Source organism: Megalobrama amblycephala, linkage group LG4 (genome assembly GCF_018812025.1).
Source record: "Megalobrama amblycephala isolate DHTTF-2021 linkage group LG4, ASM1881202v1, whole genome shotgun sequence".
NCBI lineage: Eukaryota > Metazoa > Chordata > Actinopteri > Cypriniformes > Xenocyprididae > Megalobrama > Megalobrama amblycephala.
In genome coordinates, this window is record NC_063047.1 from 4736007 (window position 1) to 4759578 (window position 23572).

At 37.6% G+C, this 23572-nt stretch overlaps 2 protein-coding genes across 2 annotated transcripts; one reads left to right on the top strand and one right to left on the bottom strand.

Moving 5' to 3' along the window:
• The first annotated feature begins 4683 nt into the window (after positions 1 to 4683).
• On the top strand, positions 4684 to 18183 carry scn4bb (sodium channel, voltage-gated, type IV, beta b). Its single transcript, XM_048186899.1, has 6 exons — positions 4684 to 4940; positions 5689 to 6101; positions 12644 to 12807; positions 14136 to 14358; positions 14507 to 14636; positions 14916 to 18183. The coding sequence occupies exons 2-6, from the start codon at positions 6011 to 6013 to the stop codon at positions 14998 to 15000; spliced, it is 693 nt and encodes a 230-aa protein (XP_048042856.1). The 5' UTR covers positions 4684 to 4940; positions 5689 to 6010; the 3' UTR covers positions 15001 to 18183.
• Positions 18184 to 18760: 577 nt separating this feature from the next.
• tmprss4b (transmembrane serine protease 4b) lies at positions 18761 to 22933 on the bottom strand. Its single transcript, XM_048186898.1, has 11 exons — positions 22527 to 22933; positions 22226 to 22378; positions 21930 to 22056; positions 21387 to 21503; positions 21252 to 21295; positions 20603 to 20765; positions 20174 to 20340; positions 19721 to 19810; positions 19420 to 19562; positions 19129 to 19278; positions 18761 to 19053 (listed from the first exon to the last, which is right to left on the bottom strand). Exons 1-11 carry the CDS (start codon positions 22663 to 22665, stop codon positions 19042 to 19044), a joined length of 1305 nt encoding a protein of 434 aa, XP_048042855.1. The 5' UTR covers positions 22666 to 22933; the 3' UTR covers positions 18761 to 19041.
• Positions 22934 to 23572: the final 639 nt, after the last annotated feature.

Consider the following 23572-nt stretch of genomic DNA (forward strand, 5'->3'; position numbering starts at 1 on the left):
AATCCATTGTCATTAAGGATATAGCACTATGTGAGCTGCACTGGGGTAAAACAGATCAGATCACAACCTCAGAAAGTAGCTATTATGTCTGCTTTTGAAGCAATTAATGGTAACATTTTGGAAGAAACAGTACAGCACCTTAAAACATCAACCTGCGCCCTTGATACACTTCCCACATCTGTTTTCAAAAGCGTGTTTAACTGTTTAGAAGCAGATCTCCTAGAAGTGGTAAATGCCTCACTTCTCTCTTTTCCAAAAGACTTTTCCAAAATCCCTGAAAACTGAAGTTGTTAAGCCCCTCCTGAAAAAGAGCAATCTGGATGACACCATACTGAGCAATTACAGACCAATCTCAAATCTTCCTTTCATAGGCAAGATAATTGAAAAAGTTGTTTTCAATCAGCTGAACAAATTCTTAAGCTTGAATGGATACTTTGACAACTTTCAATCTGGTTTCCGACCGCATCACAGCACAGAGACAGCGCTCATAAAGATAATAAATGATATTCGCCTAAACACGGATTCAGGTAAATTATCAGTGCTGGTTCTTCTCGATCTCAGTGCTGCGTTTGACACTGTTGATCACAACATACTTCTTGACAGGCTGGAAAAATGGGTTGGGCTTTCCGGGATGGTCCTTAAATGGTTCAGGTCATACTTAGAAGGGAGAGGTTATTATGTGAGTATCGGTGACCATAAGTCTGAGTGGACATCCATGACATGCGGAGTCCCTCAAGGTTCAATACTTACACCCCTCCTGTTCAACCTATATATGCTGCCACTGAGCCAAATAATGAGAAAAACCAAATTGCATATCACAGCTATGCAGATGACACCCACATTTACCTAGTCCTATCACCTAACGACTACAGCCCCATTGACTCCCTGTGCCAATGCATTGATGAAATTAAAAATTGGATGTGCCTAAACTTTGTTCATTCACAAAGTTGTCCATAAGCCATTCTTGCATTGTCTTAGCTCTGTGCTTGGGGTCATTGTCCTGTTGGAAGGTGAACTTTCTGCCCAGTCCGAGGTTCTGAGTGCTCCTGACTAGGTTTTCATTAAGGCTAACTCTATGTTTTGCTGCATTGAGCTTTCTTTCTACCCTGACATGTCCCCCAGTCCCTGCCGCTGAAAAACACCCCCACAGCGTGATGCTGCTACCACCACACTTTACCGTTGGGATAGTATTGTGCTGGTGATGAGCAATGCCTGGCTTCCTCCATACATGATGCTTGGAACTGAGGTTCATCAGACCAGAGAATCTTGTTTCTCACAGTCTGAGTTCTTTAGGTTCTTGGTCACCACTCCAACCAAGGCCCTTCTCCATCGATAGGTCGGTTTGGCCAGAAGGCCAGCTCTAGGAAGAGTCTTGGTTGTTCCAAAATTCTTCCATTTAAGGATTATGGAGGTTACATGTTTCTGTGAACCCTCAATGCTTCAGGCATTTTGTTGTTGTTGTTGTGTGTGTAGACTTCCACAGTTCTGAGTCTTGACACAATCCTGTCTCTGAGCTCTACAGACCTTTCTTTTGACCTCATGGCTTTGCTTTTTGCTCTATATGTGACGTGTGTGCCTTTCCAAATCATACCGATTCAATTGAATTTGCCACTTAAAGTGTAGTAACATCTACAAGCGAAATTGGAATGCTCTATGAATACTTTCACAAGGCACTGTACATACAAAGTTCTGTCATGAAATTCTAGATGGTGCAGGCTGATAGGTCCTTAACTCAATCTGCTTGCAATTACGTCATTCTCTATATGGCACAGCTGATTGGTTCCTGCTATATCAGTAGACAATGAGCTCACTGCTAAACCTTCAAATACTTAGTCAGCATTTGCTATAGCAGAGCAGTGCTCTTTCAGAAACCTTCCACCTTCCCCAGCTCCACCTGTATAGATCTGCTACTGTAATTCATGCTATTTTGTATAGCAGTACAGGATGCTGGCTTACTTGCTCACAGCAGCATGTCATGTGTGTATTGGCAGTAGCAAGTCCCCTACTTGCTCTGCAGCAGCATAGCAGATCTATTCCGCCAAGACCAAACATATCAACGTTGTCATATCCATTACCATGTCAAACACTCTGAGAATTGTCGTGACAGAATTACTTTTATGTTACATGACGTGAGTGTGAGTAAATTATGACTGAATGTTTTTATTTTTTTCCATTTAAACTATCCTTTCAAGAAAGATTTAGTGATGACATCTAAATGTTTTTAAAACATTTGTACCAGCCATTGCCAAATTTTTCTTGGCACGACAGAAACATCCTTGCAGAGCTAGAGGATGGAGTTCACGATGTAGTGCTGCAGCATCATTATGTCTGCATGAAGCGGTAAGCACAACCAGGTAGTTTGCAGTCCTCAATGGGAGGGGCTCAATCAAGAGTATGTTTTGAGAAATTATGATGACTGCAACTGAAATTGCATACTTCCCTACTATATATTAGTAAAAAAAAAAAAAAAAAAACATTTGGTCAAAAGGTAAGTATGTCTGAATCCACAATATTCATAAAACAGTAGGTACCTGGGTGACCTACTACTTTCGGCGAGATTCTGAAGTGTGCATCTAATGGACACTTTACTATCCCATGAGGCCATGGGAGAGGAGTTGTGAATGGCATAGAGTACCTCAGAGATGACGTTTTTGTAGGCCAACCCGGAAGTTAGCGGCGCACGGGTTCCCTCGATCGAAAGCCTATGCATTTTTCCCATAGACTTTTGGAAAATCGCAAAAAATAAGCTCTGTGTTTAACAAAGGGTTATGACACTTACACGTTTTGTCTATCAAGATAATCTTTATAAGTTAACACAACATTTATACATTTTGAAGCCTAAATAAAGTCGTCAGATATAAAAAACTAACAGTAGGCTATAAACGGACTACAGCACACCATGGTCGCGGATCAACGTCACCACCACCAAGCTTCCTCAAACTTTATTTAAAAAACAACTTTATTTAAAAACATGCTGATTATGATCTGCGCTGTGTATGAATACTTATCCACTTTTTCATGAGAAATGCTGTACAAATGTCCTCTTTGTCAAATGTTGATGTCTAAAGTCCCCGCAAAAGGAAGTTGTCCCTTTTAGCAACTTGTTAGCAACCGCCGTTTTTTAAGACACAATAAAGGTTTAAAAAAAATCACAAGCGGGTTATAACTGGTGTGTTTTATGTCATAGATCAAAACGTGAAAATATTTAGAGGCTTTGTTTACCACAGACCTTATTTCAGGCGATTTAGCAAAAACCCATTGAAAAAACCCATAGACTTTAGGGCGATGGAACCGGAAGTCCTAAAATGCTAACTCGCTTCCGGGTTTTGCATACAAAAACATGTCATTTCTGAGGTACTCTATTGAAGCAACGCAATTGGTGCTGTAAGTCACATGACAGTGACAACATGGTTAATGTAGTACGTCCGGATTACGTACTAAATAAATGTACTGTTTTTTTTTTGTTTTGTTTTTTTTGTTTTTTTGCAGTCACAAAGTGATTACTTATTCAAAAGATGTACCTACTCAGAGAGTGTGCGATTTTGGATGTAATAGATGACTTTCAAGCAGAGCAGTATCTGCAGTGAGCTCAGAGCTAGATATGATAAGGTAAAGAGAAAAGGAGTCACAAGACAAAACTCAAGCAGTTTCTACTGCATCGTACTTTTTCCCTCCGGACCAGGCAGATTCTCCCCACTCCCTCTCACTTTTCTTTTCTTATTCACCCTTTTCTTGTACCAGAATTAATTTCTGGCCACTTCTCCCAGTCTTTGACCCAGATACGCTCCACATAGTTAGTTACGTACCTTTGTCTATTGTGTTGTTTTTCATTTTTTTGTTTCATTTGTTAATGGAATATGCTGACAGCATGATGTTTCTCAGTATTTAAATAACTGCTTAAATAAATCCTTTTAGAATAACCAAAAATGACTTCCACATTAGAGGGCAGATTCATCAGTAAATACAAATGCATCTTTCTCTTCACACCCATTCTGCATATACAGTACACAGGTTCCATAGATTACTAGGAGCCACACACATGCCCAAGTACAGACATTCTCTGGGTTTCAGATAACAATTGCCCTGATCCAGGAAAACCTGACACTGCTGGTGCAGCCTATTATCAATACCAGAGGGGGTGGGGTTGAGAAATGCAGAGTCATAGGAAACTCAATTCTGCTAATCTATCATGGATTTGAAGAGAGAGTGAGACATTGACACATATTCAAAGTCACAGTCACTTTGCAGGCACACACACACGCACACTCATGCATGTGCAGCCTACTCATATTCATTCATTTTTCTTCCACATGGTGAGAAAGTGACGCATGTCACTCTAGTTAATAGGGGTCAAACCAACTCTCGTCACTCTTTCAGTGTTAATTGATGTGTATCACAGCAGTTGTGGTGCTGGAGGACCCCTCATGTTTCTTTCTGGAGCTGTCCTCCCTGTTGCCTCTCTAAAAAACTGCAATGCAGAAGAGACTCCGGACCCCAAATATCACTGCCTAACAACCTGAACCCACATTTACAGCTCAGAGAGAGAGAGAGAGAGGAGGGGGGAAAGGAAGGATGGGAGGGACAGGCAGTCAGCCAAGGAGGGGAAAAGTTGAGTGTGAGCCAGATTTTAGCTGATTTTTCATACAGGGTGGGGGAAGGTGGGGGGGGGGCTGTTTCTGTTGAACAGACTAGCTGCAGTTCTCCTCAGACCTCCAGTGCTTCAATGCTCTTCAGTTCAGTTTTACCGGCTGGACTGCATGTGTGTCTCTCACAAGGTGCGACAGTGAGAGTGTGTGTATCTGTGAGTGTCAGAGGGTGTTTGTGTGCGTGTCTGAGCAGTATTGGGACCAAAGCACTGCGGATTTGTGTGCAGCATATTCTGTGGACTGATGCCCTCTGCTTCTCCGAACAGGACACACAGATTTACCTGCTCAACAGAGGTACGGCGCAGACACACACACACACACATGCTGACTCAACTAAACACAAACACAGCTCTTGAGTCATTTGCACACATTTTGGTTGGTTTTTCAGCTGAAAATGTTTGTGTGTGTATATATATATATATATATATATATATATATATATATATATATATATATATATATATATATATATATATATATATATATATATATATATAAAATGTGTGTGTGTATGTGTAGAATTATTTTTATTAATATTAACAAATCTACATGTCTATTATTATAATTACTATATTATATATTGGGATGATTATATATATTATTATTATATCGTCAGTTTGGATCAAATTGGACCAAATTTAGAAATATATTTAATAAATTATATTATTAAAAGAAAAACGGTAATAGATACATTTCATTAGTATTTTTATATATTAATAAATAAAAATATTAATTGTACAATAAATATTTTGTTTTTATTGATATTATTATTTTGTTCCTGTTTTATGTTTTATTAATATATTTAATGATGTATATATTTATTAATTTGAATATGCTGTAGACACTTTTATTCAAACCAACTTAAATTGCTTTAATAGCTTAACTGGATTCTGTCAGCTGATCTCTCTTGATTATAACAGATAGGTTTATAGTTAAAGTGGAATAATTTTTTTTTTTTTTATATATACAGGAATTTGTGGAGCATTTGTATGTATGTAATGAGTCTTTTTGCTCTCCTGTTCAAAACGTCCCTTTTTCACAGGTCAGAGGGCAACCGAACAACCAAAAAACTGAGCCAGATGGAGTTCTAGAAACTTCATCTTCCCAGCTGGGTAGAATCTTGAGCTTCCAGATCTCTGAGACCTGGACAGGCCTTTGACTGGGGGAAACTTACATTTGATGTTAGGAACTGTGAGTGCAGATTGATCAAGTGCGCAACTGCTGAGAAGCGGACGGGAGTCTTTGCCACCCAGACAGCATCTTGAGGATCCAAGACTTCTGGGAAACTGAGGAAACTTGACGTGAACTGCTGAGGAAGGCTGGTAGACGTGACAAAAAGAAGGGAGAAGAAAGTGAAGTGTAGGATGGAAACACAGAGCAGAGGGCATCTGAGAGGGGGAGGAAGCACACCCCCTGAAAGAATCACTTCCTGTCTTCTGCTCACGCTTATCACTGGTAAGACTCTCCTCCCCTTCCTTATATTGAAAACATGCTGTTGGCAACTATTATGTTTAGTTATGGTTTTTGATTTAGGAAAATAAACTTTAAATATAGCTGCGAGCAGCGATGGCGGGCCCAAGCCCGGTGGCACCGCCACCCCGGTGGCTTCAGGGCAACTGTGCACAGCGGGCAATAGGCACTTAAAACGGTTAAACATCAAAGGACTATGTCAAATTCACTCCACATTTACTGCACTACAAGGTGCCACTATAGAGCCCCTCCTCCCTGCCCATTTTCAAAGGATTACATGTGCCAAGTTTTAACATTATTCTGATGAATTTTGAAGCAAATCAGGTAAAAATAAGAGGGTGATCTCAATGTATGCTGAAAGTGACACATTTTCTGCTTCCAGTTGGTGGCGCTATTACTTTGAATCACAATAGTCACATCCATGTGATCAGCCTTGTACAACGAAGACTAAGCCGAAGTTTCATCAAAATCAATTAATGTATGCAGAAGTTATAACACTTTGTTTCCCTTTTCTTGCCATAAATTCGTTGCCTCGCCACGGCCAAACCGTTTGAGATATCCAAAATCCGTTTGCAATTAAACAACTTCAATGTGTTAGCAACAAGTTAAAAAAAGTTTGGTGTAAATTGGATAAACCCTGTAGGAGCAGTAGTATAAAATTCATAGCCTGTTTTTTCAAAAAATTAACATTCAAACCAAAATAGCTGACTTCCTGTTGGTCGGAGCTAATGAATGTAAATTAGAAAATTGTCCGGCTTGATGAGAACAATATGTGTACCGAGTTTGGTGATTGTAGGAAAAACTAACCCCCCCACTTTTGTCAAAAGGTGGCGCTACTGAGCCCCTCCACCACGCCCATTTCTATGGCTTTGTCCATGTCTACTGGTTGACAATATTGATGTGTGTGTCGAGTTTCATGCAATTTGAAGCATGTTAAGAGCCTCAAAAACACTCAAGAATATTATTACAGTTTGACCTGTTGCCATGGCAACAATATTTCAAATATCAAAAATCCTGTCATAGGTCTACATCTGCTGTGTATTGACATTACACTGATGAAGTTTGAAGCAAATCAGGTAAAAATAAGAGGGTGATCTCAAAACATTTCAAAAAGTGATACACTTCCTGCTGCCAGTTGGTGGCGCTATAACTTTGACTCACAATAGTCACATCCATGTGATCAGACTCCTATAACGAACACACTCGTGAAGTTTCATAAAGATCAATATATGTATGCAGACGTTATAACACATTTCCTGTTTCCTTTTTCTCGCCATAAATTCGTTGCCTCGCCACGGCCAAACCGTTCGAGATATCAAAAATCCCCTGGCAATTTTTAATCATCAGTGTCTTGACTTCATGCTGACCGAGTTTGGTGGCGATCGGATTAATCGTCTAGGAGGAGTATATCAAATTCCAGAGCATGCGTTTTTCAAACAACCCTTAATAGCTGACTTCCTGTTGGCGTGGTGTTTAACTTAGAGCACGAAAGTTGTTCGGCCCGATGAGGTCTATATGTGTACTGAGTTTCATACTAATACGTGCAAGCGTGTTTAATATATGGACCAAATTTTCAGACTTTTTTCAAGGGGGCGCTGTCGAGCCCCCCTGCCACGCCCGGGTACCAGCCTCTCCGGCGTCCTAATGGCCGCGGATTCCAATGTGTGTGCCAATTTTCAAGAGTTTTTGAGCATGTTAAGGCCCCCAAAAAGCCCCGGAAGACGGAAAAAAAATAAAAAAAAAAAAAAAAAAAAAATAATAATAATCCTTAGAAGAACAAGAGGGCCCTGCGCGAATTTTCGCTTGGGCCCTAAAAATTCAACAGACTACATGGGATAATCTACGGCTATGTGTGCATTACACAATTTTAATGCACAACGAGGACATTTATACAGCACTGAGGATAAAACCGCATACTCTCACTGACAAGAACAGTAATTCATACTGAAAACAGTAAGCTAGCAAACTCTATGCAGCTCTTTAATGTCCTAAACAGACAGACACAGATCCAGCCCCATATTTTGCATTGCAGTGTGTGTAAAGCCAGCATTAGATTAGCAGCTCAAATTTCTGAGACAAATTTACTCAGAACGGAACTACTCACAGGAAATTGTGGTCAGACTCGCCCTCATGTCCTTTTATATCTGATTAAATACTTTCTTTCTCAGCATGTTAGAATGTTAACACCACTTTATTTCATTAAGCAAATGAATATGTACTTTATCATTAAATTTGGCCTTGGTAAGACTTGTGTATCACAAATTAAGCTGCATTTGAATTTAAATATAATACGAAATGACTCTCAAGGATATTTCTTGATTTTAGGTTGTCAGGTTGCAAATTTAGTTTGTCGTATATTGTTTGTGAATGAGTGACTTATGTGTATGAATTATGCTTTCAAGAGCTGTGTACGGGAAGTCCTGTGCTGCTCTAGAGAACATACTTTGGACCACAACAGACTAATGCTTGACTTACAGTAGCTTCAGGGGAGTATCACAGATCTTAACTGCTGCTGAGTTAATCACAGAGTTTAAAGGAGCTGTGATGAAATACAAGGGACGGAAGACCCCCTTAAATAGGGTCTAGAATCACCTATGTCTGGAAATCATGACTGTTTGAGACAAACGTCTCTTTGCTTAAATCTCTTTCAAATATTTTTCATCATATAGTTTCTGGGCTATGTTATCCATATTCAATTTGTAGCTCTATATTTTACTGTAAATTACTTATTTATTTCTCTTGTATCGTGGAAAATACATTACTGATAAAAATTAAGTCTCATGAGACTTTGCTCATCAACTTTTGTGCAATAAACATTTTCTTGTAAAGCAGCAGGCTACGCTTCTGTAATGGAAGCAGGGCTTGGCATGAACTTTTTTGCTCACCAGCCACTTTTTATTTTTCATTTTTCAATTGTAGGCTTTTAAATTGTAGTCTTTACGTTTTTCAATTGTAGTCTTTCAAAAGGGCATCATAAATAATAAACTGTTGTCAAAAATATTGATTTTTCAATACTGATAACTGAAATATCTGAAACGCTTCCAATATTAATTTTCCACAGAATAGATACACAATACCAGCTGCGGTTTCCGCGCTCTCATTTCTCTGACAGTGAGTTGACACACAAACCCGCCTCCCCTCACTCACTCGTTTCATTTGCTCCAGAAATATATTGTTGGTGTTACAGGGCTTAAATCTCAGCGTGGGATTGCGTGTATTGTTCATATTTTACTCATTCCCACAGATTTTTTGCTTACACCCAAATGTGCGTACATAAAGCTGCCTCACAGTACTAAATTGAGTTATTTTTCAAATAGTCAAATACACACAAAATAATGTCAGAATGCCGGTTTTGGCGAGTATTCACGTAAACACAGTCAGTTTTGTTTTAACTTTAGGTGAACGTAAACAGTGGAGAAAGAAAACTTATGTGTAACAGTATATTGGATCAGTGCAGCAGTTCTTAAAGTGACAGCAACCTAATATAGCATCCTGCTGCCAAATTATGAGATAATATTAAAAATATCTACAGTACTGTGCAAAAGCAAAGGTTGGTTTCTTCAAGCATCTTGGAGGCACGGCAACAGTTCTTCTGGATTTACTGTATCTCAGTTTCATCCGTTTCTTCATGTAATCACAGACCGATTTGATGATGGTGAGATCAGATCTCAGTGTGGAGCACCGGCTTTTGTCAAACTCCTTGTGTGTTCAAAAATCTCACTGGATTATTACAATTAATGGCAAAATTAATGTTTGGATATGTAAACTGATATTTACTTCACCTACTGACACACTACAGCAAAAGATATAAATAACTGGCTTAAAACCATTTGTCATGACCTAATTTTTCAACCCACCAAAGTGGCTAGTAGGAGTGACTGCCTTACACGCCACTGCGGGTGTTAATGTCAAGCCCTGAACGGAAGCACAATGTCTCTTACAGAGAACATGATGACAAACATGTTGATAAATCAACACTGAGTACACAGTGTTTCCGAGATCACTCGTGTCCTGGTTTAAAATATCTCTCATGAAAGGGTACAGTTGATTTGGTAGGACCTCTTCACTGGTCATGTAACCTCTCCTGAAGAGTTACACAGCTGTGTAAACTCAGCACTCTCACACCGGCTCGTGTTCACTTTTTCACATTGCGTGCCAAGCAAACTTCTGGACACTTGACGTCAGAGAAGCCCAGGTGTGTATGTAAGGTTACCACAGCCTGCTTACTGCTCTTCTGAAACAGAACATACAGTATGTAAAATATATTTATAATTACAGTTATATGCATTATATTTTATGTAAATAGATTTTCAATATACAGACACACAGTTTCACTGTTAGCTTGCAAAATTACATTCAAACGTATACAGTGTATGTACCATGCATATCAACAAACTGATTAATAAATGATCCTCACAATGAAACAAGAAAACACGCATTAATTAATGTTTCAATTAAAGAGTTATAGTAAACACCAAGAAGAAAAAAGTTAAAAATAGATAAGAAACTGCTATGCACATGAAACAGTGTCTCTGTAGAACCACATCTGAAATGTGACAGCTGTTATATGAACCTTGCTAAACCATGCGCTGACATATTCAAAGTCCATTATCAGCTGTGTTCTGAATAGTAGAAAACACCTTACAGAACTGTCCAACTGTGCTTGTTATGTGAAGGACATCTCTTTATCTGCAGCCTAGTACTGTAGATGTTTGTGCACATAAAATATTATAATTTATTTTCTTTATTAATATTGTTTATTAATTAGTATTCATTAGTTTATTATTAGTATTCATTTTACTATTATTACTATTGATGTTTTTAGTTGTATTTTTATCACATATATTTAATTGTGTACAGATTATTCATGCTTTTGGTAGACACTTTCTAAACTCTAAACCACAATCAAAAATAGATCAGTTCATAGAGCATCCTCATTGAGAGGTTTAATCATATTCAATCACTGACACTATATAGACACAGGATGTTTTATGCATGATTTGTTTATTTTATTATGCCTAGGTGCTGAGATAATGACTGAGCAAACCACAAAAAAGTCAATACATACAGTTGTGGTCAGAATTATTATAACCTAATTAACAATTATTGGCGGCCCATTATTAGATTTCTAGCAGAAGCGGTCAGGTTTTGATTTTTTTATCTGTTGGTATTTGATAGAATCCATGATACCATGTATCTGAACAAGATGTCCAGGACCTCCAGCAGAAAAATAGACCCACAACATTAAAGATCCAGCAGTATATTTAACCGTGGACATGGGGTACTTTTTATCCACGTGTGCACCAAACCCATCTGGTGGCTTTGCTGCCAAAAAGCTCTTTTTTTTAGTTTCATATGACCATAGAAGTAGCTCCCATTTGAAGTTCCAGTCATGTCTGACACCTGAATATGCTGGAGATTGTTTCTGGATGAGAGCAGAGGATTTTTCTTGAAACCCTCCCAAACAACTTGTGGGGTGCTGTTTGATAATTTTCTTTTTTTTTTAGGCTTTCTGAGACTCAAGACTCGACTAATCTCTGCAATTCTCCAGCTGTGATCCTTGGAGAGTCTTTGTCCACTCAAACTTTCCTCCTCACTGCGCATTAGGATGATTTAGACACACGTCCTCTTCCAGGCAGATTTGTAACATCTTTAGTTAATTGGAACTTCTTAATTATTACCCGGATTTTGAACGCTTTTTTCTTACAGCCACTTTCTATTTTGTGAAGCTCAACAATCTTTTGCTGCACATCAGAACTATATTCTTTGGTTTTACTCATTGTGATGAATGATTATGGGAATTTGGCCTTCGTGTTTCCTCATGTTTATACTCCTGTGGAACAGGAAGTCATGGTTGGACAATTTCATGTTCATGATCACCCTGGTGTGCTAAAAAAAATGTAAATATGAATGGGAATATACTTCAGAGATATTTTATTCAAAAAATTCTAGGGGTGCCAATAATTGTGGCCAACGTGTTTTGGAGAAAAACATTTATTTCACAATGTGATTTTTACCCCCACTTTCAATTCTTTTCCTTCAGTGAAAGGTTAGATTTTTGCTAATTTTATGAATTAAAGATCAAAAGGATAAACAATGCAGATTTATTTTTATAGTCATCTTTGATCATATTCACCAAGGGTGCCAATAATTCTGACCACAACTGTATATACTTCAAAGGCTGGCAGCACATCATGCAGTATCCAGCAGGAAAAATAGTGCAGTGTGGCATAAACATTGCGGGCTGGTAACTTGAAGGTCGTCGGGTCAAACCTCCTGTGAGATGATCTTATGATCCATGAGGGAAAAAAACATCAGTTCTATGAAAGAATTACTTTTGTGTGAGAAAGAATGGTTGCATGCGTTTACATACTGTATTTGCATCACTGCACGTCAGTTTGTCATTAACTGACCTTTACTAAATAGAGTTGCTTCTCTTTCTTATGGTTTTAGTGACACTGTGACAACACAACTAGGAACATTTCATTTAAATTTCCGTCTTTGTCTGCTTTCTCTTCCTGTTTGAGGAGTGTGTTGCGTTCATGCTCTAGAGATGTCTACTGGTAAGATCCCGTTTTTGGAAGCAGTGAATGGCAGCACAGTCCTTCTGCCCTGCACCTATGCCAGCTGTATTGGGATCACTAACCTCTACTTCAAATGGGAGTTCAATGATAATGGCACCATGCAGAAGGTAACATATATTTAGTTAAGTAATCATGGGATAGATAGGCTACTGTAATACTCTTCAACTGTTAATGTATAGCATAAAATCAGGCACTTGCAAATAATTGGCATAGAATAGAACAAAATAGATATAATAGAAAACATATTGCCACACAAACATGATTACAATATTAGGCTTAGGCTACTAACAACAAACTTTATCGGGAGTTTAGAGACCCATTGAAAATGTAATCTAATTTTAAACCTAAAAAAAGATTTACAAAAAAAGTAGGCTACCTGCAGTATTTTTGCTCACTTGTCAAATTAACAAATTTGTGACACTGATCACGTGAACTCCTTTGCACAGGTCGTATGTTCGCGCCATCCAGCGGTCTGACATCTTATCACACCGCGGCCTCGCGTCGCGTTCATACAAACGCAGCTGGCGCCATCTTGCGTCTCAGTAATCGATTGAACTGAAAAAGATCTCAAAGGACTTCAGTAGGCTATTAATATTACTGTTGATGATATTGTTACCGTGTTCGTCTTGCTGCAACCGATTGTTTAATATATCGTAATGGATTTTTTTTTAAGATAATCAAATGTAGGTAGAATTATAAAATAATTTAAACTCAGATCCAATATTTCATATCAAGGTTCATTTATTTGGTAAGCAGTCGTAGGCTATAAGATGGATACAATAAACCCTTTCACGCATCCGAATCACCTTCTCAGGGTTTATTTTCGCGATAATGACCAGCTCAATGTGCATTATTTACATATCTAACCGTACTATTCTCTTATAAATCATCATAGCACTTTTCACGCTGTATCCAACTTCTGTTTACTTCTAACAACCATCCAAAATATTATTTTAAAATGAGTTACTGTTGCTGATGTAGGCTAAGCCTAACATTGATTGGATGGAAATATAAATAGAATATGCCTCACTTCATCTTGAGCTGGTTTTGAATGCCTTCAAGGACACTTGAGGTGGAATTGGAGCAGTTCTTAGAAATCATTCAGTTGACTTGATGTTTCTCAGTGGCAAATTCTGTGTGGCACATTGCAAGTGTATAAGATGGCAACAAAGATTATAGCCTGTGTATGGATAAAGGCCTCTGAGTCTTCAAAGCATCTGTGCATTCTCTAGCTGTAAAATGATGGAGTTCTACCAAAGTTAAGGATATTGTAAAACAGAGTTACAATTTAAGATATAAATTGGCACTGCAGTAGAACTGACAGTGTCAAAGGCAAAATACAGCGTTTGAGCCAGTCTAAGTTTAAATGTGTAAGTGTAACTTCACATATGCTCATTTCAACGTTTATAACTAAAGAGTTCTGTTTTCCAATCAGGTGGCTGATTCTGTGATTCCAACGGATCACGTGGAGCCAAATAAGGTGAACATCTACCGCGAAAGGGTGGAGTATGTTGGCTCCAGTAAAGAAAACAACATCTCTATCCTGCTTTGGAACATAACATTCGAGGACGCAGGTGTCTACAACTGCTTTGGCAAAAATCCCAAAGAGAAGGGCAAGAATCACACTGCCTTTTTCACCCTAACCGTAGTAGAGGAATGTAAGTGTAGTGGGGTGGGGAGAGAGGGAGTTACAGAGAGAGAATCAATGATATATGAACGTTACATTTCAAGGACATTATTAAAATAGCTTTGCTTCTTTTCTTGTGTTCTCTTTTTTGTCTTATTCTCTGGCTACCCCTCTCTCAGTAAAGGTGATTGATAACACGCTCACCATTATCATTGCCTCCTGTGTTGGTGGATTCATCGCTTTTTTAATGGCCTTCATGCTGATAAAGAACTTCACTCTGTTTGTTCTCGCAAAGATTGATGAAAAAAAGTGAGTTCATGTTACATTCCTATGCCCTTTTAAGTATGACATTTACCAGATTTTGACCATGTTATTGAAAATGTTTGTGCCAAATAAGCAAAAAGTGAGAATGCAAAAAATATAAAAACTCTATTTTAAATAAAAAAGGTAAATTACTGGTAATCATGAATTACAAAAAAAAATGGATATAATATATTATAATATTGCTAATTAGTATTCTGTATAAAATATATTATCTATGCATGATCTCCCTCTCATTCTGCTTGTTTCTTTCTTTGTCTTTTTCAGTAAGGAGTGCCTTGTCACCTCCTCAGGGATTGATAACACGGAGAACGGTCTGTCGGGCTCCAAATCTACACCAAAGAAAGCATGACAGCGTGCATCCAAACACAGTCACACATGCACTTGAAAACATGGATCAGCCATCATGCTGTGCCCTCTCTGTTCATTCACATATGTGTTTACAAGTGCTATGCTTCTGTTTTAATCACAGAGAGCAATGATAGTATTAAACTAATTTGAAAGATTTTCATTCATAATATATCCATGGATGATATTCACATGGCTCATTTTAAACATTTGGTTGACTCGTAAACACAGATATGAATGAAAAGAGGGGCATTATGTATTTCTGCATATATTTACATTTATATATGCATTTAAATATGCACCACATGCAGCCTCATGCACTTTAGTTTATTGACCCACACCGAATCTGTGGGCTATATTTATTCTTATGATAGAAAAAATAAATATTTTCTTCAGACAATGCTTAAGACAGGGATAATGTGCTAATCATTTAGATCATTGGACTGGACTGTAAAACTGTGAAGGGCCCTTAGCCTCACGTGTAGGTGCCTGACTAAAATAGTTGAGAAATGAGTACAGGTGAGAACACTTCTGAACTTTAGTTCAGAGCTTGTAGTAGAATACTGTTTGGGGATTAAGTTTTGTTTAGCACAAGTTTCGGGCAAAGGTCTATGGATTTTTATTGTGAGTCCTTGTGTAAATACAAATGTAGTATTGTTTGTCAAATGGCCATCAGCCTAAATATATCTGTTGTAGAAAGATCAATTATGCAACAATTTTAGGGCAAGTTGTTAAGAGGACACTAGTGATTTGTGCTGTTTCACTGACAGAGACAGACTCTCAGAGTGGATTAAAAAAACTGCACGTTTTAATGCAGTACTTCTGAATAGAGTAAAAACAAATAATAATAAATCAGCAGAACTCTGATTATAATAAGCATGAAGGGAGAAAATAGGCCTTATTGTAACAGTCTTGAGTCCAGTTCAACATAAAACTCATTACCGTTTTTGCTTGAAAATAAAACACAGGTGCCTGTTAATGCTTCTCTCGCCACCTTTTGGCGAGGACAACTAAATCAATGCAGAACATTATGATGCAAAAAAAAAGAAAAAAGAAAAAAAAAAGAAAAAAGAAATAGAAAACGCTGCAAAATTACAAAAGCCAAACAGTTAGTAAATACAAGCTAATGAATGATACTTGACAATCTGTAGAAATCAATATCCCCTTAGAGAAAACCCTGAATGAAACACTGAAAATGCTGCTTCAGATAATTTTCAATGCATTATAGCATGTTAAATGGCCAGAAGTTTTAGGGATATATGGCTGACTATAACAGTAGAAACATTATATGTAATGCTTTTTTATTGAAATATTGAAACAAATTGTCACATACTGAACAGAATTAGCATCAGCTTTGAAACTGAATATAGCTTGGTGAATTTCCATGCTAAACAAAATATGAATACCAAAAAGGAAAAATATAAATATAACCTTCCAATGCAAACAGACATACTGTGACCTGTAAATCATGCAACTCACCCTACGACATCATGAAAATGCAATATTTAAAGGCAATAAACTCATTGTCATACAGTCATGTAGAACAATAACTAAATGATAGTATACATGATGTAAATATAGATTTACCAAGACATGACTGGATATAGGTATCACAGGTTTTCAGAAGTTTAGCTAATAAGCATTTCAAACTTTCACTTGAAGGATTCAGGGAATTCAGTGGAGACCAGAAAAGGGACTGACGTCAAGCAAGTCTGGTGAGGTGAGGTCTGTTCATTTGATTAGAAGTGAAATGATTGAGAATTAATAAATAAAAAAATGTCACCTCTAAAAGACAGAGAGCAAATTATCCTGTCATACAAAAAAGATGTTACCTCTTTTAGTTACATTTTATATTTAGTGAAATGAAAATTAAGCAAGTTGGTAATAAAAAGTAACGGATAATGAAACAAATCTACTGATCTACCTACGAGAGCTCTGCCTATAGGTACAACCATTATTACTGAATACTTGAAAGAATTTTACAGGTCTTTGGATTTTGCAATTATTGAGGAATTTTACTGTGAATCCTGGGTGATGCCAAAAGGAGTTAACTCCAGATAAACAGTCAGAGGTTGTAACCGTTTATATATTTCTTGTAGATTTATTAGAACTATAGAGCGCAAAATCAGGCTGAGAAATCTGGTAAATTTATACTGAATTTGGACCTGACAAAAACATAGCAATGTAGGTTGTATATCCAGAGCTCTCCTCTCATACCCCTCTGTAATATCACTAAATGTTTAAATTGTCTATGAAAATAGAAATCATTTTCTTTATAGTATTTTTTTTTTTAAATGTATTTATTTGAAATTGTAGTGGTGTAATTTAAATTATTGGAATTCTGTTGGTTAAAGATTCACTTGAATGTAACCATAACTTCTGTGGTTAAGTTAGGACTCAACTTTCAACAACACTTGAGTCAGTTGTGCTTTGAGTGGATAACTTCTGGCATACACTGTCTTTTATTTAAATCTTGATCCTCAGTTTTTTTTGTTTGTTTGTTTGTTTTTTTAATCTTGGCACACAAGTTAGTAAAGCAATACACATTCAGAGGGCTCTTTAGCTTCATTTAATAGGAGACATATTGAGAAGGTACATTCATAAATTTTCAAAGCACTTGTACTACCTCTTATTAAGAAATATTTTTTACCATATTATTGTGCTAAACTTGAATTTAATATTTATGCATTTAATAATTTTAAGATTTTGGAACAGTCAGTGTTTTCTCTGGTTGTTCAGTGAAAGAGTTATTCTGCTTGATATTGGGCTTTAAGATCTTAGGGCTTTTAATTAATTAATGCACAGCATATCAGTTTTGTTTGGATTAGCTATTATTTGTCAGGTCATGATGTCCGCCAAGCCTAATTGTGATCAGGCTATTACATCAATCAGAAGTTTCGACCATAATTTTGTGATTTTGTTTTTGAAATGATTTTGTTGAAGTGAAACTGTATTGTGTGTCATGTTTTTGTATTGGAGTTTGAATCAAATTTCACAAGCACCCATTTCATGTAGCCAAAACCAACATCCATATATTTGTGTTCAGTGTGTCTGTTCACACAAACTGTGATTCTAAAACAGCTTCTGTAAAGCTTTCTGCAGCTCACCATGTGGAAAATCATAAGAAAATGCCAGAGACAAAGCGATATAGAGGATGTGGGAGAAACATTAAAAGTTTGATTGCTTATTTTTAGTTAATCATTTAAATAATTTAAAATGACTGGTGAAATGTATTAAATGGGTAAACCCAAACCAGTTGCTTCTGAACAAAATTCTACTTCGATTTACAAATTCTGTATTGTGAACATACTACAACTGTAAACTGTTACAGTAATTTGTGTGCAAACCGTACAAATGTTAAAGCATCGGATTGCCACTGCAGCTATGTTTTTGCAAAGCTGGATCAGAAACATTCAGATGCTTTATAAACGCTAAGCTAAACCAGGCTGCTAACACTAATGTAAGACCAAGGGGAATAGAGGCCTCAGGAGTGAGCAATTTGCGAATTTGCAATCCCTATTCTCAATTTCAGTTCGACACAGACAGACATTGTTTGACATCAGTCCCTGCCAAAACTGAATGTAAAACATATGCTGTATCATAGATGCTCCATTCACCTCATAACACAGAATTCTTGGTCCCATTGTTTCATCAAGCCAGCGTGCAGGCCTGTTATTCCCCACGGGACTGGACAGTCATGCATATTATATTTCTTTATTATAAGAAGCTACTAAAATAAAATGTTTTGGATAAAATAAATGTGATGGATTGGTAAATGCATCAAGCTTTATTATTTATTTTTTGCTTTCTACATGCTTTTGGTTAGAAAAAAAATTAAAACATACAGTACTTTAATAGCTTTATACAGTGTGAATAAAAAAAAAGCATGATGTTTCGACATAGTACTTATGTCAAATTGAACATCAAATTATAAAATTGAATACTTATATTCACAAACACCGATTTCTGTATCGACACGCTGAGATGATGCGTTTTCTCCTTTGTGTCACGAAAGCATGAAGTTATTCATTCATGGTTCACCTCCTCATGGATGTCTCTAAAACGTGACAGTTGATCTTGAATTAGATTTATACTTTATAAATATTCATTTGCACAATCCTGTGACACATACCTCCATTATAGTGTAGATCCAGTCAAGAAGTTGTCTAACATCAGTGTAAACTCCAGGTTTTCCCTCCCGTGCACAGCCCACACCCCAGCTCACTACGCCCAATAAGTGCCAGCGAGATGAAAGGTACACAAGCGGACCCCCACTGTCCCCCTGAAAAAGAGTGAATACTTGTCTTGAACATGAATTCCATTTTGAAATTGCTTACATTGTCTGGATACATAGACAATATGACATAGATACATCTTTTAAAAAGGTAGCCCACTGTATATTTGATTTTTCATTTGTTGTTACCTGACACGCATCTATATTTCCTTCTAAAAATCCAGCACAAAGCATTCTGGGAGTAATGGCGGAACCATAAACAGAGGGTTTGGAACACTCTGACCTGTCAATCAGTGGCAGTGAAGCTTTCTGCAGCACTGAGGGCAGCTCGCCTGTGGAAAATGAGAATGAGGAAATGCCAGAGACAAAACAATATAGAGGGTGTGGGAGAAACAGAACAAGAGGTGATTTGAAATAGGTAGAAGGTCACAGTCCTGCCTTAGAGGTACCATTTATCCATTAAGTGGCAACAAACCCCTTTCCCTCTTACCTTTCTCTTTTAGCAATCCCCACCCAGTCACCACAAGCATGTCCTTCACAGACAGCTGGTGTGGGGGTAAACAAACGGGCAAGACCGATTCTAAGGGTAGATAGAGAACACGCTATATGACATTTGTGCCATTTTTCCTATGATGGACATCACAAACTACTCTGACTTTACCAACCACTGACAATGTAAAAGTATAAAGTATAGGAAAGTATAGTAAGCTAGAGAAATGAGTAAGGCTTCTCAAAGGAATCAAGTTAAAAATAAACTACTATAAGTGTTCCTTTCATTTTTTTTGCATCAAACTTGTGTCAAATGTTATGGTTCACATGTATTTTTTTTCCTACTTACAGATGCTTAAATGGAGCTTGAGCAATTTGGAATGTCCCTTTAGAGAGTAATATAAGAGTGTATAACATAAGAGAGTAGGTCACCAGAATGGATGAAGTACAGTACCCCCGATTGTGACAGGCCAGGTGAGTTTTAGCATGGCGATGTCAAAGTCATTGCTCAAGCGGCTGTAGTCCCTGTGGACAACAACCATCTCTACACTGACACCCCTGGATGCTGTATTTTGGGTCTGACCCAACACCACAGTCCATCGACTTAGATCTCGTGTCCGGCTGAGAGTTTGTGTGAGAGAGACAGCAAGACAAAAAAAAAAATAACATCCAAGTGGACCAACTGACCCATAGTCGTAAATTTAAAAGGGTAAAAATGTGTTCTATTATTGTAAAGAGAAGATTTTATCCAAAAGCAACTGTTTTAGGTTTACCCATTTAAGACATTGCCAGTCAACAGAGTGGTTTAAATGAAAAAAAACAGTTAACTGAAAGTCAAAATGCTGACTGAAATTCTGTCCTAGGACACATTAAAATGACTCACCTTGTGAAACAGTGAGCAGCTGAAATAATCCAGTGCGTGGACAGTAACGCTCCTCCACACACGTGCTGGTGGTTCCATTGAAGACTAACCTGCCATGGCCAGTGTTCGATCGCTGTGTCCTCCCCACCGACAATACGGTCCTCTCCCACCACCTCCCCACAGTCTGCATAAGAACAGCAGAGACATAAAATAAGACACATGCACAAATGATATTAGTAGCCTATGCTTACTAATGCCTGAGTTTTAAATTGAAAAAGAAAGCTTGAGCTAAAATTGACATTCAATTTTGAAGTACAATTAAACATTATTTGAAATAAAACATTTGTCAAAGGAAAGTCTGTCAAAAACTTTGAATGTTGGGCGTCTTGTTTCAAAGTTTGAAAAAAAGTTACATTTTATAAGCTTTATATACAGATTTATGATAGATTTATGGACCAGGGTTGAACATGCATTTCCCAGAATGTAGTTTTTTTGTTGCAATTTGCTTTTGTAATTCAGTAAATTCCAATTCCTGTCATTCCTGTTTAACTTCCTGTGTGCTGTGGCCATATTCCAGCTCATTTTTAATATTCTGAATTTTGCCCAACCCTATAGTACACAAAACCTGATCCATACACACGCTCTCTCTCTAACTCTCTGTCAGTCATACCTGAGCAGGACACAGACACCACTGAGCCGAAGGAACAATTATCACTGTGAGAGAGAGCATAATTATTTCTATATGTAAATGACATGTGATATGCACATAGAATTATCACAAATTACTTTACCCAGTGTATCTCACCTGACTGAAAGGAAACTCTGGATGTCAGAGTTTGTTGAGTCATTGCTGACAGTAGCAAATGCATTGTGAGGGTTAAAGAGCAGACTCTTCACCGGGACTCGTGTACTTCGTGGACTCCTGTAACGTAGTGAAATATTTCTTGAATAATATTACGAAAGCACGGCTTTATACTGCACTTAATGGGAAGGTGATGAGATTTCTTAGTTCTATCATGACAACTCTGAGAGTTTGGCATGGTATGAATATGACAATGTTGATGTATTTGGTCTTGGCAGAATAAATCTGTTATGCTGCTGCAGTTATTGCTGCTGCTGTTGATTATAGTTGCAGAACAAGTACGGAACTTGCCATGCCAATACACACAACATGCTTCTGCTGTACAAGCATACACAAATCACCTCGTAACATCTATACAGGTGGAGCTGGGGAAGGTGAAAGGTTTCTGAAAGTGTGCTGCAAACGATAGGCAAGTATTTTTGAGCAGCTTAATTTAATACTGATCATTGGTTATCAACGACTGTGCCATGTCTGTGCTCTGCTTACGCTGTATAGCCCAGTTGTTGACAGGTTAAGCGTGTGTGCTTTGTCCTCCAGTTATCAGCACACACTGTTCTCCATCCACCCTCATTAATGAACACCTGCAGGACCAGTCTGTCCCCCATCAGCCTCACTACATAGGTAAAAATAGATGAATCACATGTTCTTCTACAAATGCACCTCTAGTATACTAAACTGAACAGTAAAAATCTCACAAAAGTGGTGTGAAAATAAAAGTTCTTTATCTATGGCTCCATGAAGACAATTTTCTCACTAAGAAAAATGTATGTGTGCATAATCACCTGGATATGTTTCATTGGTCCGCAGTTTGGATATACATGCAACCTCATCTTCGTTTCCTGCACAGTCAGCCTTGCCATCACATGCCTTCTCTATTGAAATGAACCTCAGTGAACCAGAGCAGAAGAAAAACTTGGTGTTCACCATCCTAATGACTGGAAGGTGTAGAGATAAACAACAAACAGAGGGAATTTTTGTTATTTGCATGGCAGTTTTAGATTTAGCAGTCAAAGTGATAAGCATTACAACAGGGGAAAAAGGAAAGATAACAGAAAGTAGAATGGCATGGCAATAGATTCTTACTAAAGTACAACCCCACTATCAAAGCTGCCAGTATGACTAGCACACAGCACACAGTTATGATGGTCAATCTCCAACGTGCTCGGCTCTCCGCTGTCCTCAGCGTGCTTAATTCTCGCCTTCGTTTCAGCTTCAGGGCCATGAGAAACTGGGAGAAGAAAGACTGATAGAAGGAAATCTAGCCAAATCAGTGGAGTTCACTGGTCCTGTAAATAAATATGGTTTTGTTGTCCTCTCTTTAGCTGTGTATGATGCTAATGCTAACTCTTTCCTATGGCTAAATACATACAGATTAGTATATGTGCTTAAACTGGTGTTTGTTTCCTACAGTTCTAATTAGTGAATCTCACAGGTTTCCTAATATATGACTGACTGCCAGCTCACTAGACACAACAGTGTTTAGGGTATTCCTAGTTATCACCTTCACTCAGCTGATCAGCATTAAGTATAATCAGTTGGAGACAGGTTTGATGTGACGGGACTGTGGTTGAATTCAGAACAGCATACTAACACGCTCTTACTATTTCTTGTATGCTAGCATACTGCCATATATAGCAGAAACAGTAAGAGTAGTATGCTATTCAAAAATTAAGCCTTTAATTTCAAACTAGGTTTAAATGTACTTCGCAAACTCCTAAAATCCTTTGAGTTCAGATGAATAAACATGAAGAGAATTTCTCAGTCTGATTTAAATTCCTTAAATAATTACAGGGGTTTTTTTTTTTCTTAAATGGAAGGACTTGTTTTTTATTGCTCATTTTTTGGCATCTAAAAAACACACCTTGCTAAATAAAAGCTGTGACGTACAAGATAGGTATTTAAATATGTAAAACACAAACGTATGCTTTTTTTTGCCATTTTTTCTGCTGGAGCCAGTATGTGCAGCAAAAATAGGTTTAATGTTGAATCTCTACTGTGTACTCAATATACTGTGCTGCTTATGCAGATGTATATAATACCATAACCTGTTAATATGGGAGCTGAAATAAAAATTCTCTGCTACTCTTTGTAGTATACCAGAAATCATTATGAAAAACAGTACAACATAT

Excerpts from the sequence above, each read along its gene's own strand:
- scn4bb (XM_048186899.1), top strand. The coding sequence starts at position 6,011 with ATGGAAACACAGAGCAGAGGGCATCTGAGAGGGGGAGGAAGCACACCC. Across the intron at positions 14,359-14,506 it reads CCTAACCGTAGTAGAGGAAT|TAAAGGTGATTGATAACACG; the intron begins GTAAGTGTAGTG and ends CCCCTCTCTCAG. Across the intron at positions 14,637-14,915 it reads GCAAAGATTGATGAAAAAAA|TAAGGAGTGCCTTGTCACCT; the intron begins GTGAGTTCATGT and ends TGTCTTTTTCAG.
- tmprss4b (XM_048186898.1), bottom strand. The coding sequence starts at position 22,665 with ATGGCCCTGAAGCTGAAACGAAGGCGAGAATTAAGCACGCTGAGGACA. Across the intron at positions 21,296-21,386 it reads CAGAGTTTCCTTTCAGTCAG|TGATAATTGTTCCTTCGGCT; the intron begins GTGAGATACACT and ends TCTCTCTCACAG. Across the intron at positions 19,279-19,419 it reads GAAATATAGATGCGTGTCAG|GGGGACAGTGGGGGTCCGCT; the intron begins GTAACAACAAAT and ends ACTCTTTTTCAG.